Genomic DNA, 18,883 nt, shown 5'->3' on the forward strand with positions numbered 1-18,883 from the left:
TAGAAAACACTTCCCCAGGTTGCTAGTGCCTCTGTCAGCAAGGCCTTTTCATTGCTTTTATGTTCTTTTTGCGAGGACGCTCTTTCACAGTGGCTAAGAGATGCTTATGAGCTCACTTCTGCAGAGCCCTGCTTATGTTGAAGCAGCTCCAGGAGCAAAAGGTTTGCAGGATTCCGTCCCATTTCCCAAAATAACCTTGCAAACTTTTGCAGCCCCATGGTATTAGGAGAGTTGATACCATGTCAATTTTTCCCAGACAGCAAGACAATATGAAAAGGAAATATTCCTTATTATCCTTTCCCTTTCTGATAAGAAAGTTTTGAAGAACTTTTCAGAAAAAAAAGGCTCCTCTCTGGAAATTATCAACTTAGGGCTGTGTCTTCTAATGAAAATGTCATGACTGTTCCATTAGCAAATCATGGACAGTGCTTTGCCTGCTGACACAAGAATGCAACTTTTTCTCACTGGTACATCACATCAAGGGACAGTTGAATTGAAATTGGGACACTTAAAATGCACAGAAGGTTGTTTAAAATATCTGTAAAGAAATATCAAATTAAGGTATTAAGAAGATTATTCATACAAGTACCAGTATTAAGTTGTGGTAGTCACTTGGCAGTTGTGATTGACCAATAGATTAAGGAGTTTTCTTAGTCATGTTTAGTCAAACTTTGGCAGGCGTGTGACTTAAGTAATAAAATTTCATTGAAATTCAAAAATGGTACAATTTCACAGTAGGCAAGTAGCCAGCCTAGAAAAGAATTTTCCCCATGGCTTCTTACCAGCATTTTTAGAATTCTACATACCATTGAAAATGGTTTCTGATCTTATTCAAAATTTTAGTGTTAGAGCAATTCTTCTTTGCATCTGTATTTTTTCCCTGAAGAAAACAAACTTGCTTATACTATCAACTTGTGTTTTTAAATTTGTATGAGCCAATGGAAAAAATGAAGACAATTAATTAAATAAATTTCCAACTGCTTAGAGAAAACTTTTCTGTACAATAGAAGCTACAGGTGTTGTCATTCAACATTTAAATTACCTGGATTGTTCCACTTATGGGACAAAATATATACAGCAGAGGCATTGTATATTACAGTGTTAATTCTGGTTTTAAACAACGAATCTGTGTTTCATCCAAGTTTTATATAAAGATATCTATCACTATACAATACATGCATTGTGTGATATGTAGTCTTGTGTTATTGAATTTGTGAAAGGGGCTAGAGTAAGGTGGAACACAAAGTTGTTATTGGGTTTTGCCACACAAGCACAACATTGGATGTGTTAGTTCATGGGCTGTGACCAAGGTAGAAACTCAAGGCTTTGTGGGTTGCAGGCAGTGGGATGGAGGATGGATGGTTTCAACCAAGGCCCCAGGGGCAGCAGGAACCAGATGAGGCAAAAAGGAAATGGGACAAAATCGGATTGAGACCATTTCAGTAGGTGTGAAGAGGCAAATAGGGTGAATTTTGATGGATGTTTTCCCTGCATGTGGGGAAGTGAACTTATCTGCACAGGTCAATAAGTGTACAGGCACACATACAAATATGTATACAGGTTTTAAGTGGGCATCGTAAGTACTGCCTGCAATTTTCAATTCTTAGTTATCAGAGGTGAATGTGGCCTTTTTTCCCAGTCTAAGTACTTGTGCTTACTATTTGTTTATTATAGACTGCATTCCACATTTTTTCATTTATTTCATGTGATGGTATTTATGCTTCCTAACTTGGAGGACTGAAATTTTTCTATACAGGAGAAAGGAACTAAAGCTTTAACACTATCCATCGAAAATTCTTGTTTAGCTTATTCACACTGCTCCAACTTAGTCATTTTGCTTAATACTCATTACATCCTAAGCTCCCAAATATATACTTTGTAAACAAAACCATAAAAAACATGTTTATGAATGTGTATTGGAGAGAAATTAACAATATATCACCTAGAGCAATAATAGCGATTTATGTTCAAATAAATGTTTGTAAATGCTTTCTTCATAGCAGTGAATAGTTAGGTTCACTGTTAAGATGGGTAAAAAGTGTATACATGTGTGTATAAATATACACAACATATTCTTTATAATATAACTATTATTGTTTTACATGATATCTTCCATTCTGCTTTAACATAATCATGCACTGATATTTCAAGTGAAAGGTTCACTTTTTCCCCTATCACTAACAATTTTGTAAATTTGTTTACAGAATTAAACTTGATAATTGTAGTCTTGAACAGGCTTCCTAGGCATTCGTACCATCAGACTTCCCCTGTGTTTACTCTCACAATCTGATGCTTGTTGACATGCTGATTTGTGTTTTATGCTATCAGATAGGTTTTGTTCATTTGGAAGAATGAGATTGAAGAGAACATGGCAGCTTTTTCTCTCCTCTCCTAGATGCTATAGTTACTTTTGATTTAAACTCAGATTTAAAAAGAAAAAAGAAAAAAAAAAGTGGATTTTTGGAGCTAAGCTAAACTGGGGAAGTCAACAGAATTTATTATCAAGGGATGTCTAATCTCTCAAACTAATACAAGACTTTGCAGCTATTGATTAAATGCTAAGGATACCTAAACCATTAATCATGCATGGAGGCAACAGAATAAACGTACTATCAAGAGAAAATGGGCAAATATTTGTCAGTAGTGCAGTTATATTTATCTGTTTACTACACCTATGATGCAGGGACAGCTGTGTTTTGCATCCAAAAAGATACGTTCTAAACATATATTGAATATCCCCTTATTGCTACTGAAACTAGTGTAGTAGAGCTGATTATCTAAGTAATAATTCAGATGTTTTCTTCAGCTCCCTGAAGTATGTGGTCAATAAGAAATTTTTAAACTGGCTTAATAAATCAGTCACTAGATGAAGTGAAAGGAGAAAAAACTCATAGATTTTCGTGCAATTGCATTACAACCTTTGTTTGCACAAAAATAAATCTGTAATGCTAACACATATAAATACCATAGTTTCATTTATTCTGGGTTCATATTTCACGTGACAAACAGATGGACATACTAATGCACAAAAAGTTAATTCTTTTTATGTTTGCATCCATATTTGTTTTGTATTATGTATGTGTCACACATTTGAGAAGGGAGATGCCCAGCAATCCCTATGATTTTTATTGTGGGAATAAGTACCTGTTAATTTTTTCTTTCTTGTCAGACTGCAGAAGAGATTTCCAATTGTACTACTTCTGTCAACTTTATAAACTTCTCTTACTTTGGTATTCAGTATTTATTAATGCTTCTAAGTTTAAAAAGATTGAAGGGCTGAGCTTTCAAATGTGGCTGCCTAAAATCAGGTGTCTTAAATGCTGATGTTTGACAAGATTTAAAAAAACCAACAAACCAACAGTAAAAAAAAAAAACCACCCAAAACAAATAAAATCAATGCAACCAAACAAAAAGCCCTACAACCAAATACCTCTGTTAAGCTTTCCAACTTGTATTTATCCACGTGACAGATGTCCTGGTTTTTGTAGGTTCTGAGAATGAGGGAGTTCAGGTACTCTAACAGTGGAATAGTATTTTATTCCAATAACATACGAAAAGGGCATATTGATGCCTTATATGATCCTGGATCATCAATATTGATCCAGTTGGTAATATAACGTGGTGTGGTTTTGGGCTGGAATACACATTAAGTAGGAAGAAGAGAGTCCCTGACTAACGGTAAGTAGTTCATGAACTATCACTATGTAGTAAGAATTGGGGCCAATGCTGATAATTATTTTATGCCTTTACTTCAAAGCTGTCTTTAACCCTACTTGGAAATGGTCAAAAATCTGCCAGTTACAGACAAGAAATTTGAATAGAATTGGCAAGAATTATTCTGTCATACAGACTGGTTTATGAAAATCAGACTGAAATGTATGGCATCTTGGGGATTACTGAAGGATCTTCCTGTATTATCATCATATTGTTAAATAATGGAGTTATTGGGAGTTAATCTGAAGTAAGTTCTCTTGGACTTGTAGATTAATAATCCTTCAAACTCAGGGGCTTTATCATGGATATTCTAGTACAGCTCACCTTACCTAGGGATTTTTGTTAGCTTAGTTCATAACATAACTTAATTACAGTTTGCTCCTTTGACAACAGCATATTACCCCCAGAAGTGCAGAAATGATCATAGTTGATGTGCACAGTTCTTGCTGAGGCTGTGGTTGTGTCTTGAAATATTTAATTCCAGTTTGGTCCTTTTTAATGAGTCATAAACTTCTCCGTTCAGCAGTCCTAACCAAGTTTATGATGTGAGGAATTTAGTAGCTATATTAAAAAGTCCTTTCTGTCTGATTCATCATTTACTAATAACAAAAGTAATAATTGAGAGCAATGCAGCCGAAATGAGCAAGCAAGAATCCTTTGTTTACTGTTTTCTTACTGCACTTCTTACAGCTATTCCCATGTGGGATGTGCTTTCTTCAGCTTTTCTCTCTTACCTTTCTTCCAGGTTCTTATCAGGGGTCTTTCAGAATAATTCTTCACAGCAACAGGACCATAACGTTTTTTTCCTTTTGAGTTTTGGGAACATTTTGGTTTTATAGGACCTTGCATGAACTGAAAGGAGCAGCAACCACGGTAATATCTTAGAATAATCCTCTTTTATTTTCCGCATGCTGAGGAAAGAGTTACCCTGGTCAGGTTAGGAGAAGCTACAGGACAAGGAGGCTCATATTCTCATAGAAGAAAAATCTGGGGAATTCCAGTGGCTGTTCAGACTGAGAATATTGGCAGAAATATAAGGGCTTCTTTTTGTCTACGTAGTTTTTGTTTTAAAAGGCAAGATAATTATAGGAGTCTTGGTGAGAAACAGTGTACTTTAAAGTATAGGATTATTATCTATACTTTTAAAACAATTGTCATAGATTTGCTTTTATATATGAGAGTTTTCATTTAACACAGGCCTCACATCTCTCCTCAGTTCCCTCAAATGCACAAATTTGTGCATTATTGCACCTTCCAAGTCCAGTTAGTTTTCACCTGCAGTGTCACCAATGAAGGCTACCTGGGTTGCTTTTAAACTTGATATGAATATCAGTCAATGTGGTTAAAGCAGACATTGGAAGTCAGCTCCACAGTGTAATGACAGACTAGAAAAAGTTCAAGGGGGAGGAAGGATCCAAAAGCCAACCCCAATTAAAGAATTGAATACACAGACAGTGTACAGACAGGATATGCTGGTTTTTGAGAAGCGCTATCTTTATCTGAAATGTTTGTGCTTTAAAATTTGTCCAACTGTTTTCCATTTCATATGAACAAATGTGCATTCTGGTTGCTTGTCAGAAGATCTGATTTTCCTACCTCTGCCAGGTACATGGAAATTAAACTGTCCTGCAGTCAATATTTAGGATTTTTGAGGAAAGGCAGCAAAAGCAGAGCACATATCACACTTTGCTAGCCTCTTTGTATGGGTTTTTTTCACAGCTTTCAGGACAGCTGTTTGTCTCTGGTTGACAGCAGACAAAAACATATTATCATTAAAAAGAGGTTCTGTGGAAATGCATGCTCTCACCTTGCTGCTTCTGCAGCTGTGAACATTTTTATTTTCACTCCCATCTCTGCGTAAGCGAAGATAATCTCTACAAAGAGGCTTGATATTGACCTGTCATATCACGTGTTGCTTATCAAGCACTAAAGAAATTGAATTTCATTTTATCTATTATCTGGAGAGTCTTATTAAATCATCCTGCAGTTGAGAGGTGGTATGGGGTCAACAGGTTCTGTCTCTTTCACCATCTATCCCTCTATTGTTAAGCTTTGGAGAATTACTAAAATGTTCTTTATTTTATCACAAAAGGTTGGGTTAAATCTTCTTGATCCAGAAATTGTTGTGATTGAGTGCCACATGCATGTAATTCTTTTGCATTGTTTCTGGATAAGGATTAAGAATTTAGTAATCTGTACAAATGTACAGATCTCTTATCATTCTGGTTTTTCTGTTGTTTTGATATTCTCTCAATGCCTCTGTTTTTAATTGGTTCAATGAGGCTAAAACCAGTCAGACTGGATAATAAATCTGAGTCAGCGAGCACTTGGTAGTATTTGTATGCCAAGACACAAAGCAGGGGTGAGGAGGAGGGGGATAACAGAGATGGGTATTGCCAGATGCTAAAAGCAAAGGGCAGAGGGAGAATCTGGCTGTAAGTAGAGGTGGAAATGGGGTGGAGGTCATAGGAGCAGCCCATGGCAGGCAAGGTCTGGCAGAAGTGAGCCTGTCATCATTAGAGGTGTTCACGAGAATCTAAAGGTCAACCTTGCCACCGCCACCACCACACCACCAAATCCTCCATATGCTTTGTTGCTGGGTTTCTGTTCGAAGATCTAACTCTGCCAGTCAGGATGTTCATATCTAAGAGCTTGATGCAGTCACAGGATATTGAATTTCCTGCAACAACAGAAGTCCTGCATGCTTTCTGCCGTCACCACAGAAGAACTCCCTCCAGCCTTTTATCTGATGGAGAAAACGGCTTGAAAAAAATAAATAAATTATGAATATCATCTCCCAAAAAATTTAAATTTTAAATACAAGATTTAATGCAAAACAAAAAAAAAAAATGCTGTTTCATTCAAATTTGAAACTCTCAATCAAGAAATTTTTCTAAATAATAAGCCAAATTATTGTTTTTCAAATACTGTGTCCTTATGCTCAGATATTCAATTAGTGTCTGGGCACTGTTATGCTTTTTCAAACTTGTTCTAAGAAAACCTTTTAAAAAAAACCACCAGACCCCTTTTTTAAAAAAGACTGGAGTGTAGGATTGGAGTTAGAATTTGGGTGGAAGCATTGCCACATACACTGTACATGAGCTCTCTGAATTGCTGCAGCTAGGCATCTCATGGCCGCCAGTGACCTGGCAGCTGGGTTCCATTTTCTTGTGGCCATGGCAGTAATTTGCTTTGTAGCTTTGAGCAAGCTATTAACCTTTTTTGTGCCTCTTTCTCTTCACAGAAAAGTTTTAACACCACTTACATGTCTCACAGGGGTAATTGCTAAATTAATGTTTGAAAAATATTAAGTGCCTTCTGCCATCATTATTGACACTCCAGTGGACAGGTGAAGGACTGAGCAGGTATTTTGAGGGCATTCTATTTCTTTCCTCTTTGTCGTAGGGTACCTATTTGACATGGGTAATTCAACACAGAAGTAAGAACTCATGTGCTTGAAAGTCCCTGTATTTTGGATAAAAGTTCTAGATGTGACTTCAAGAGGAAAGATGGGAAGAAAACTGTGAATACAAGATGTGAATTGAATTATTTGGATTAGCAGTACTCAAAGAGTGTCAAGAAATGAGAATGCATTAATTGAAATAAAATCCCTGTAGGACTAAAGAAATGTTTCAGTGAAACACAAACCCTAAATTGTGATGGGAAATGGAAAAAAAAAAAAAGAACACTATTTGCTCCCATCAAGATCAAACCTATTCTTAATGAGATGGTTGAGATCTTTGGGAAGCCTACTCAAAAATTCAATAGTGCTTTATCTGAGAAAAGCAATTATTTGAAGATTGCTTTTTACTGAGGTGTTACAGATGGAGACTTTGTGGTGTGGTAGTTTAAAACAATTGGTCTTTACCTCTAGAGATTCCCAAGATGAACATTGCCCAGAAGAAAGAGTAAAACTGTGTTTTTAAAGCATCATTTTAGGAGCAGTGGGACAGTTGGCAGAGTTTACTAAAGCTGTTGAGAGACTCTGCAGACTTTAATTACCATCTCAATATTGCAGAAGTTGTTTAATTTCTGCCAAAGAAGGGAATAGTTGTGAAAAAGCGAGATCACACTCTGTCTTTCATTCTTTCCTTTTTGACAGGTGAATAAAGGATGCTTTTCAGTATCTTCTCTGATGCTGTGACACATTTGTAAAATTTGCATAGAATTGTAAAATAATTTTTCTTTAAGTTTAACAAAGCTTTTATTTTTTTCTCTTCTCTTGGAAGTGCTGTGCAGCGTAGTGTAAATGCAGTTTAAATCTTGTCATGGGAGATGCAAGATGAAAATGTTTTCTGTTACTGATTAGTTGGCTTCAAACATTAATAGTTTCAGACTTCATGGTCAGACACCAGGTGTTATGGTTTTTTAATTCCAATAAATTTTGAATTCGGGTTTGAATTCCATCTCTAGTGGCAGTGGTTGGAGGCACAAACTGGAGTAGGAGAACAAAGAGGAAATTACTAAAATGAGAAAAATCATTCAATTTCAGGAGGAAAACAGCCTATAACACATTTCCTTGGTGTAGATGTTTACTCTTCTAGGCCTCAAACTCTAAATTAATGTATAACTCTTAGTAATACATGGCTTTTGTGCTGTCATTCATATGAGAAAAGGGCTGATTTTGTATATATATATATACATAAATATGTACGTATGTATTTGTCTTAACAGTTCTCTTGCTTTGTGGCATTTGAGTGTGTTCAGTTTTTCCCCAAGTGCTTGCAGTAGCTGAGGGAATACTCATTCTTTGAAGACCCTTATCAGCTCCTTCAGTAGATCTACTATGTTGCTACATTTTTTTTCTTTCGATGACCACCTCACGCCTCTCTCTACTTGCTAAAGCACCAGGAACTGTTTTCTCTATAAAACCCTGCTTTTTCTCCTTCTATTCTCTTATCTCTCAAGTACCTTTTCAATGCTATCTTTCAGTTTCAAATCTCTATTGTTACAGTACACAGTGTGTTCAGAGAGCTACTACCCAGGAAGTCTTCTTATTTAATTACATTTTTCACTGTATATATGATAAATCAGTACTTAATGGCATAGGTAATATATGTGCTTGTTCAAAATGAAAATGGATAGATCATGGCAACAAATAGGTGTACATTTTAATCCTCAACACTCATCCTGTTACTAGGAATACCTTTATGTTATATTTAGAATTCCGTTGTTTTGATGTTTGAAACTAAATGTTTGCAGTTTGTCTGGCAAACTGCATGCTGAATACATTACACTGATTCACATTTCCTTATTTCAATATACCATCTGTGCTTTTGGCTGGTTTTTGCCTCGTTGGAACTCATAAATGCGAGTTACAAAGAACGGTTATACTCAGAAAGAGAAATCCTATATTTCACTTCCTTGTACAGTCTTGACTGTTTTGACCTTAAACCAGCAAGGACACAAGGCTGAAGCGTGTATCAACAACACGCTTTATTTTCTCTGGTGAGGAAGCGTGTACTAGCAGGGTATATTTTCAGTGAAACTCTAGTATATACAGACATGGTCATGATTTTCATTGTGTAATCATTTTAATTAAGTTCAACGATAAAAGTTACTCTTGCATGAGGAATGAATGCACTAGAGAGACAGTGAAAGATTGATGACAGCTTGGGGAGCACCACGTACTCTGCTGGTAGAAATGCATGTGGGGAGAGCAGCTGAGCTTGGGGAGCAGGTCAGAGATTACCTGCTCAGAGTAATCATGGTATTGGGGTTTTGAAGGAATAAGGATACAATGGGAATATCCAAAAGCAATTTTTTGTGCTATTTCCAAGGGGTTTTTCTTGAATGAAGAACTTCATTACTAAAATAATAAACACTAATTAATATCTGCATCATTTTTGTAACTGCTAATTTAGTAAGGTAATTAGTATAATTAGTATACAGTGTTGCTTGGTGGCATGATAAATCATGATGTAATAAATGTTCAGTCTTTACTATTATGATGTATTATCTAATTTACACAGGTAAAAAAAGGAAAAGGGTAAGGGGGAAATCAAGAAGGGAAGCCAGTAGTGACAGCTGGGTGGCTTTTTGGTCACTCTTCTTGCATCTGTTGCCTGTATTCTCAATTGCTTTGAATTGCTCACTGATAATTAACTATTCTTTTTCTCACTATTGCTGTCTCCATCACTGATTAAAGCCAGCAAAGACAGGACAAAGAGAAATGGAGTAAAAAAAATCAAGGAGTGTTTTTTTTTCCTCCTGTGCAAAGGATGATACTTGCCTGTTTGTTGGGTGCTTCCTTTACTCTCACATTACTGAATGCACTCTCTGCCAGCTACAATTCAGTGCTGGATGAAGAATGTTAACAGTATTTTCTTCATTATGCTCTATTTTCTAGAACCTATGAGAACACCAAAAACACTGAAGATTGCTGAGATCCAGGCCAGACACATCGCTGTGGATTGGGAATCTCTGGGTTACAATATCACTCGTTGCCATACTTTCAATGTCACTATATGCTACCACTACTTCTGTGGACACAACGAGAGCAAAGCAGACTGCTTGGACATGGACCCCAAAGCACCTCAGCACGTTGTGGATCATTTGCCTCCCTACACAAATGTCAGCCTCAAGATGATCTTAACCAACCCAGAAGGGAGGAAGGAAAGTGAGGAGACCATTATCCAGACAGATGAAGATGGTACGTTAAAAGTTCTTATTGAAATTATATCCAAGTCCAGTTTCGGCAGGTGGAAGGAAATTACTTTGTGTGTTACAATATTTATCACGAAGGGTGGAAGTTCTCTTCTATTAATGTATTAATTAGCCCCTAAATGGCAGCTATGAAGGTATTATAGCTGTTACCCTACGTATGTAGCTAAAACTGTCCATGCAGCACAAATCAAACAGGATCTCTCTCTGTGTCTCTCTCTCTCCAGAAAAAGGGGAATAGTTTCCCAGTCTTTCAAGTACTGTGTTAATTCAGGTGATGAGAAATACATGGTGGTGTTAGACTTCTTCACAGTATTAGGTGTAGTATTTGAAAGTTAATTCTGTAAATAATATTTAAATATTGAGTTCAATGCTTAAAGACTCTATTCAATATTTTAAACCTCTATAGCAAATATATTTGAGCAATAATTTATGTTGCAGATCACAGAATATAGTATCTGTTAACTATTAGAAAGCCCCCTATCAAATTAAAGTATTATTTTGACAACTTGGGAATTAACTCAGTGATCCATATGGGTCCTTTCCAACTCCATATATTCTGTGATTCTTCTTTAAAATGCTTTCAACAAAGTTTCAACAAAACAGTTGAATTTACCTCAGTTGTGAAAAAATAAACAATAGATGTAGACATGTTAATGGTGACACATTCAGAGGTTAGGCTATGAATCTTGGTATCAAAGATATGAAAATAAAAGTGATACTTTTCCCTATTAATATTTAAAATGTCATAACAAAAACAATTTTTGTTTCTTTTTCTTATGTTTACATTTTGTGAAAATACCAACAACGACAAAATGAAAATAGAAACTTCCATAGGTAACAAAAATAGAATACTTGGACTAACACGAGACTGTAGATAAATAAAAAGGTAAAGTTGAAAAAGGTAGTGTGTTTACTTGCCTGCAAAATAAATGAATGGGAAATACAGCTTTATATAACAGTCACTGTTAGAGTCTGGTAGTGCTGTTTTTCCATATATTTTCAATTTTATGAGAAATAAAAGAGGAATATATTTACTGTTGCAATAAAAAGAAAAAAAATATTATATAGGTAGAATATGCGGAGCTGTAGAAAACTATAGACACATAGATGCATCATATGAAGACTTATTGACACCTACTGTATGGTTGCTACTTTCCTTGGACTTAAAAAGAGTGGTAGTGATATTGTTATGTCCATGGAAAATGGATTTCTTTTCCTTTTTACCTGGGTTTTCAAGAAAGGTTGTGTTTTCCAATGGCCTTTGTCTTGTTAGATGTGTGGAGATGGCAGATGGTAACTGTGGCAGTACTTGTCAAGAGCAGAGTCAAGTGAAAACTTTGTCTCCCAGTTTTGTTGTGGATTTTTCTTGGAAGATGGTGCACATAAGGCAAGTTTTGGTCTCAAGATAACACGCCAGTGTGCTGTCAGCAAGCTAGAGATGAGTTGGCTTTGGTGTCACAAGTAGTGTAGTGTAAAAGAAGCCTCACCCAGTGAACAGAAGTTGCCAGGGTAAACTGTTTGAAGCAGATGTTGTTTTCACAGGGGGACTAATACATTTTATAAGGTATCTATATTTAGTTGTGCTGGTGGTAATAATGCTTGTGACCTGAAAACAGCCTCCTGTGAGCTTTACTCTGTGAAAAAAATTGAGATTTTAATTTTATATTACTGATTGATTGAAAGTCTACGTGCCATGACTTCAAAGTTCGGGGCTTGCAGGCAATGTACAATACTGAGAGGTTCACACCTGAGTCTTTCCTTGAGCTTTCATAGCAATAGTAAACTAAATCCTGTAGCTGACTGCTTATGTGTACAACGCTAATTTAGTTCCAGTCTGAGTGATCAAGTATCTGAAACTATTTCCAAGCACAGTTTGAAACCTAAAGTAGGACTTAGACTAAGAAAATGAGAAGTCCAATTATGTGTGTGATTCTATGCCCTACATTTCATGTGTGGTCAGATGAAGGTGCATTGTCTTCATGGTTTTTGCAGGTTTCTAGAGTAAGCATAATTTTAATTATATCATGGAGGCATTATCAGTGATTCATTTTGGAGAAGGAATATAGAGGAAACAGAGTGTTGCTCTGCATTTTTGCAAATAACATTAGTTAGAAATAGCCCCTGATGACATGATTATCTGAAACTGTGCACTCATGTTGTATACTTTTCATAAATAGAAACTTTGAATACTCCAGATGACAACTGATAATTAATGTTATGTTAGTTTTTCTGTAGTGTGGGATTCTTTCCAATGCTGCTTTTTTTTTTTTTTTCCACAAGGTACTGCTAAACAAGTAAAAACTTCATAGACTCTTGGAGTTTGAGATGCCTACGCTGTGTTTTCCTGTCTCTTTTCCCTTCTACCATTTTGCCCTCATCTTCTGTTTTTCGTCATGCTTCCTCATGCTTCCAAGCTGTCCCTTTTGTCTCTTCAATTGTTGTTGTGTTTTAACCTTTCCTTTCATCTCACTACATCTTTCACGTCAATTCCTTCCTTCTGCCAGATCTTTACACTTTTCTGAACTTCTAGGATTTTCTAAAAGCAGAGGACTTTGGACTTTTATGAGGCTCTTCTGTGAGACAGGGAGGATCTCTGGTTGTCTGTCACAAAGGCTCACATTTATGTAAAGCTGTGCAGCTGGGTTGGGGCTCTTTCAGAAATGGTCTGAAATGATCTGTCAGAGTGGTACCTCAGTTGCATATGATACCTGGAACAGAATTAACTCAAGCAACAATCAGTAGAAGAATGACGTAAGATTCAAAAGCTGTGCTTCAGATCTTTGGAGCCATGGCTGACAAATGAGAAAAAAATTTAATAGCTCGTAATTCCAAATTTGCAAGATAGCAAAACCCAGGAATACCATGACAGTCTGAAAACAGTCTTTCTTTTGACCAGAGCTAAATCTGAATAGTTGGTAGTTTCAGTATTCCTATTTAACATGGGAAGATGAAATTAATCCTAGTACTTAGAGGAAGTTGTATTCCATGTAAAAATAAAACCCCTGAATGAGACACTGTTAAACAAATTTTGCAAGAAGATGATGATAACAGGGAAATTTGTGCATGTTTTAAAAGCGAAACAACAGCTTTCACTCTGGGGAGAAACCACACAGCTACTTAGGTTTGGAAGAAAGCTCTTCTGAGTACACAGGCACTTGGCATTATCTGTGCTACGACAGGGACTCGCTGCTTTTCCTGGCTTGTACAGAAGACGGACATTGTTAGAAGAATTTGATAAAGGAAGTAGAAGAAGGTTCATGCAACCTGGGGCTGCATGCATGCTGGGCAAAGACAGTGTTTGGCACTTTGAGACAAAGTACAAGAACCAGCAGTGAATTTATCACTTAGCATGAATCATCAGCGTGCACACCTTCTTGGTGCCATATAAAGAAGAACGCTCTGTTGACCAGAGTGCTGCCAACTCAGAGGGACCCTTTGTAAAAGCAGTGGATGAATGGGATTAAAGCAGTTAAATGCTTCCTTAATTTTTAATCGGAAACAGATGCAAAAGGCAGTGGATTAATAGGAGTAGTGACATTAGCCCTGAGGGAGCAGCTACAGAGAAAGCAAATTGTGAAGCTCAAAGTTTTTGATGGTGATTTTATACCCAGTAAGGGAGTGTGTCATCTAACAGTAGGCAAACAACTAATTGAAAAGGATCACTTGGAATAGGAGAAGTATCCATTTGGGGGCTTAAAGTATAAGAGAGCTTTGGTCTGGGGCAAAGCATGTGCTCATTGGACATAAATGAGGTTCCCTGATCTTTTGGAGGCTGTAGCTCATTCTGCCCCATGCAGAGATATTGAGAGCTATGATGCAGGGTTAAGACACCAACAGTCCAATCATTGCTCATGCTCCTGGAAGAACTCCAGCAGGCCTGCGACTCTGGGGAACAGCAGAGGAAGAGGAAATGTTATAATTAGAAGACAAAAAAAAAGAGGAAGAGTGAAATGCTTTGCATACTGTCTAAATGTGTGTCCTGACTTCAGCTTGGATAGAGTTAGATTTTCTCCCTAGTAGCTGGTACAGTGCTGAGGTTTGGATTTAGGATGAGAATTATGTTGGTAAAACATTGGTATTTTAGTTGTTCCTAAGTAGTTTTTATACTGAATTGAGGACTTCTTAGCTTCTCATGTCCTGACAGTGAGAAGGCACAAGAGGCTGGGAGGGGATGCAGCCAGCACACTGACCTAAATAGGCCAAAGTGACGTTCCATACCACGGAACATCAGGCTCAGTGTATAAACTGGGGAGAAACCTGGCCAAAAACCTGGGAGAAACCTGGGAAAACAGCTAGGCATCAGTCTGTGAGTGGTGAGAAATTACAATGCACAGAATTTGTTACGTATATTCTAATTCTTTATCATTGTGCTTATTATTTTCTTCATTTTTTTTATGCCCCATCCACCTGCTGAGGGAAGAGTGAGCAACTGGCTGGGTGGAACTTAGTTGCTGGCTGGGGCTGGAAAGGAAATATGAAGTGGAGTATGTACACCACTGTCAATATAAAATATTTTTTTTTTCCCCAATAACATTCAATAGTATTTTGTTCTTTTCTGCAAATAGTCCAACTTGAGGGATTTCCAAAGAAGTATTTTTTGTCATCACCTTTTCTGCAAATGCTCTTATGGTAAAGACCAGTAAAAGCAGTTCTGATTTTGTTTTTCCTTCCTAATATACAAAATTTGCTTTTATTTAAAACTTAGACTCCAGCTGTAGTAAAGTGGCAAATCCCTCAGAAAAAGCCAATGGAAAGGTGAACCATTTTAGTGTCTGGTAACATTTGAACAGTAGGAGAGATTAACTGTCACCATCTCCTGAAAATGAGCATCTACTTTGAGGGAAAGGCTGTAAGATTGCTGCTAATATGCTGCCCTTTTTGATTACAACAAAGGATTTTTTCCCAATATAACCCTACATATTTCTGCACATAACTTTTGCCACAGAGCATAATAATACTGTGTATGGCTTTCACAGAGTATAATAATAATAATAAAAATACTCTGTTTACATGCACTTTCATTATTTTGTAGCAGGAAAACTGAGGCAATATAAATTCATTTTTATAGTGGTTGGTGTCAGTTAATACATTGTTTTACCAGAAGTAATGTATTGTAACATAAATTTCCTGTTAAGTCCATGTAGAACAACATTTAAGTGACACTATTTGTGAATAACAATTTGTTTGTGAGTGTGACATAATTTAATGCAAATATATTGGTCTAAAATGAATTGGTGTGATGTCAGATTGATGGTTTGTACTTTCATTATGCATAGTATTTATAAAGTCCATCATCTCACATGTATATTGAAGAAAAGATTATCAGCTATTCACTATATGAATATATAGTTTATTAAAAGAGCTCTGGAGATGCATGTAAATCATGAAAGAAGAGCTTGTGTTGTTTGCACTATAAAACCTTGCTGAGATTCCCTTTGAATTTATCTTTCTGTTTAATATATATGCATTTTATATTTGTATACTTTTTCTGTTTTTTGTTTTGCTTGTTTTTATTTGTTTTTGCTTAAATTCAAAATCTCTTCTGATAGCCCAGTATCTTCTAGTTAAACCCACCTAAATTATTTCACTTCTTCAGAAAAGTGTAAATCCTGACTTGTTTGAAGTTTAGCATAGAATAATGCGTGGGAAAGAAAGTGTGTTTACTGTCACTGAGAGATGACTTCACAAGGTCAGCAGACCAGAATCTTTTTCAAGAGTGGGTGCATAGGCTAAAAGGTCTGAGTTCTACTCCTCTAGCAGCTACTTATATTTTGCGAATTATTCAGATAATTATGTTAAGTAACATGCTTCACCTTAACACACTTGTAATAGTCTTGTGTGTTTTAAGTGTAAACTGTCTGTAAGTCCAAAGGAAAGAGTCACAGCTCGAGTAGGAAAAGAATGGCAGCTGGGAAGTCAGCAAAAATGTGCTGTGGTGAGTCATGGAGCTTCTGGAAATGCTCACACAAGCCTGAAGAAAGCCTTTGCTGCTGTTTGTGAGTTTTCTGAAAGCTATTATCAACACAGGGATGACATTTACCTGGCTAGTTTTGACCCAAGTCCTTGCTAAATATCGTACAAAGGTGTATTGAGTCTGGCTGAGCTGGAGCTCATTTTCCCTCAGCAGCCCTCACAAGTGCTGTGCTTTGCATTGGTACCCAGGAAGGTGCTGATAACACACCGGCGTTCTGGCTGCTGCTGGGCAGGGCTGGCACTGTGTCAGTGCTGACTCCCAGCATTTTCCCCCAGCAAGAGGCTGGGAGTGGGCAAGATCCTGGGAAGAGACAGAGCCAGGCAAGCTGACACAAATTAACCAAAGGGCTATTCCATGCCATGTGATGTCAGGTCAGATGTAAAAGCTAAGGGAGAGAGAAGGAATGGGGGGAATTCTTTATTTTACAATTGCATTCTGGAGCAACCACTGCTGAAGCCCTGTGTCCTGAGAAGTGGCTGAACACTGCTCACTGATGGGAAGTAGAGATTAAATGTTCCCCTTTGCTTATGCACGTGCAAACTTTTCCTTTTTTGGATTTTTTTCCTCTCGTCAGTAATCTGCCTTATCTCAGCCCACTAATTGCTTTCAATCTTATTTTCTCTCCTTTGTCCTGCTGGGAAGAGGAGTGAGAGAGCAGCTTGGTGGGCACTTAGCATCCAACCAAGGTCAATCCACTACAAAAGGGAAGGGTCTTAATGCTGTTTTGGAAAGATGAAGGTATTTCTGAAGTCCTTAGAGTCTTGCTGGGAGTTCCAGACAATAGACAGCAATGGCTGCCTATGTGGAGAAATGCAGTTCGAGTCTTCAGGGTAGTGTTACCAACAGGTTACCTTGCTGTTGTTCTTTTATTGGTGTGGTTTGGTTTTGGGTTTTTTTGGGGTTTTTTTGTTTTGTTTTTTTTTTTTCTTGTTTACAGATATTTTTAACTAATTTTGGCCTTTTTAAAATTTTTGTTTGTAACAAATACTGACCTAAAACAAAGAAATAAAAGAGCAAATGAGGATGCTAACGAATTATTTTGACTAACTTGAAGATATTCTGTTCTTTAAGCAAATTCTCTTGCTCCTGCTTTTCTCTCTCCTCACTCGTTTTACCCTTTTGGTAAAGCAGTGCAATTAAAAGACATTTTTATTGTAGTTGAACTGCAAAATGGAGAGGAAAAAATAACTTCAGACCATCAAAATGTTCCTTCAAACTAACATTAATTTATATTCCTTTTTCTGGGCACTTGAACTTTTATATATTTCTTTGTTTTAATTCCTGTTGAATTCTCAAATTATTTAAGTTAATCTGTACATTAATTTTTATGAATTTGTGGCGATGGATGAGGTTTGTGGGAATTACTGTTCTCTTTCTCTAGATGCTTGCTCTCTTTGTCTTTATGACCTTTTTGAACCAGGATTCCAAGCAAGCTGCTCATTGCTGTGATAGCTTCTGTTCTTGTACCCTTCCCATGCCAGGGGGAAGAGAAGAATGCAACTAACTGGGATCACATAATTCAAGTCACTTTAGCATTGCTTCTGCTGCCTTAAGCATCAAATTTTGTATTGTAGGAGAAGAAAAGAGTCATGGAATGAGATGAGCCTAGAGGCTTCTCCCACCTTGGCGTTTAAACCAAAGGTGGAGGAGGATTTATGCAACCATCAAATGTAGAGCCCTACACCCATTTTCAACTGAATATGAAACATTTTTTTTAAGCACCACACAAAAAGTATTTTGCATGTTTTTGAGCAATCATGTCTGTTTTCTTTTTACCTCACATACTTTCATGTGGTTTAATATCAAATTTCATACACTGTGTACATGCCCTGATGCGTACCTGTGTTCTTTCCCAAACACAGATGTACATGCACACACAAAAAATCGTGCATGCATCTCCCAAGGAAAATATCATGTGCAGCAGGGTACATTCATACCTCTTTTGAGATGTAAGGAAATACTGTAGGGCATTCACGTGAAAAATGAAACTTTGCCTACAGGAAGTCTCTCAATGACACAAACAGCACAGAGGGGCTGTCACTGCATGTCAGCCTTCATCCACTGCCTGGTATGTCCTGAGACCCTGAAGAAAAGCACCAGTCTGTGATTTTAGTTAACTTCTCCTAAGCCTTCTTATGACAGTTAGATGAATGTGTTCTGCAAAGATCTCACCTATTTCTGGGCTTTTTTGACTACCTGAATTTATTATTAATGTGCCAAGTAATGTTGCTCATACCGAGGGTCAGATCATCATTTATAGTTTGCATGTAGACTGAAATAAATTTCACTGATATGAGAGACCACTCACTCTTTTCTGCTGCTAGCACAGCACCTGGCGCTTCCTTTGATCCACTGGATTTTAATTTATTTTTGCTCTTTGTAAAACTTCAGTCTGCTTTGATAATGAATATCCAAGGAGTGTCATGCATAAGGCTCACTGAAAGTTGCATTGAAGAAAATAGGCTTATTAGAAGGACACAGAAATATATGTCAATATATTAAATAGAAATGACATTTTAGATTGAAAGA

At 36.9% G+C, this 18,883-nt stretch overlaps 1 protein-coding gene across 5 annotated transcripts in view; it reads left to right on the top strand.

The window, feature by feature from the left end:
- PTPRK (protein tyrosine phosphatase receptor type K) overlaps positions 1-18,883 on the top strand; it is a 382,123-nt gene that overhangs the window by 280,332 nt on the left and 82,908 nt on the right. For all 5 annotated transcript variants that reach the window (XM_053973378.1, XM_053973379.1, XM_053973381.1 and 2 more), the window contains exon 8: positions 10,064-10,366. In XM_053973378.1, coding sequence (XP_053829353.1) covers positions 10,064-10,366 — 303 coding nt within the window. The remainder of the gene's footprint in view (positions 1-10,063; positions 10,367-18,883) is intronic.

This window comes from Vidua macroura, chromosome 3, assembly GCF_024509145.1.
Source record: "Vidua macroura isolate BioBank_ID:100142 chromosome 3, ASM2450914v1, whole genome shotgun sequence".
NCBI lineage: Eukaryota > Metazoa > Chordata > Aves > Passeriformes > Viduidae > Vidua > Vidua macroura.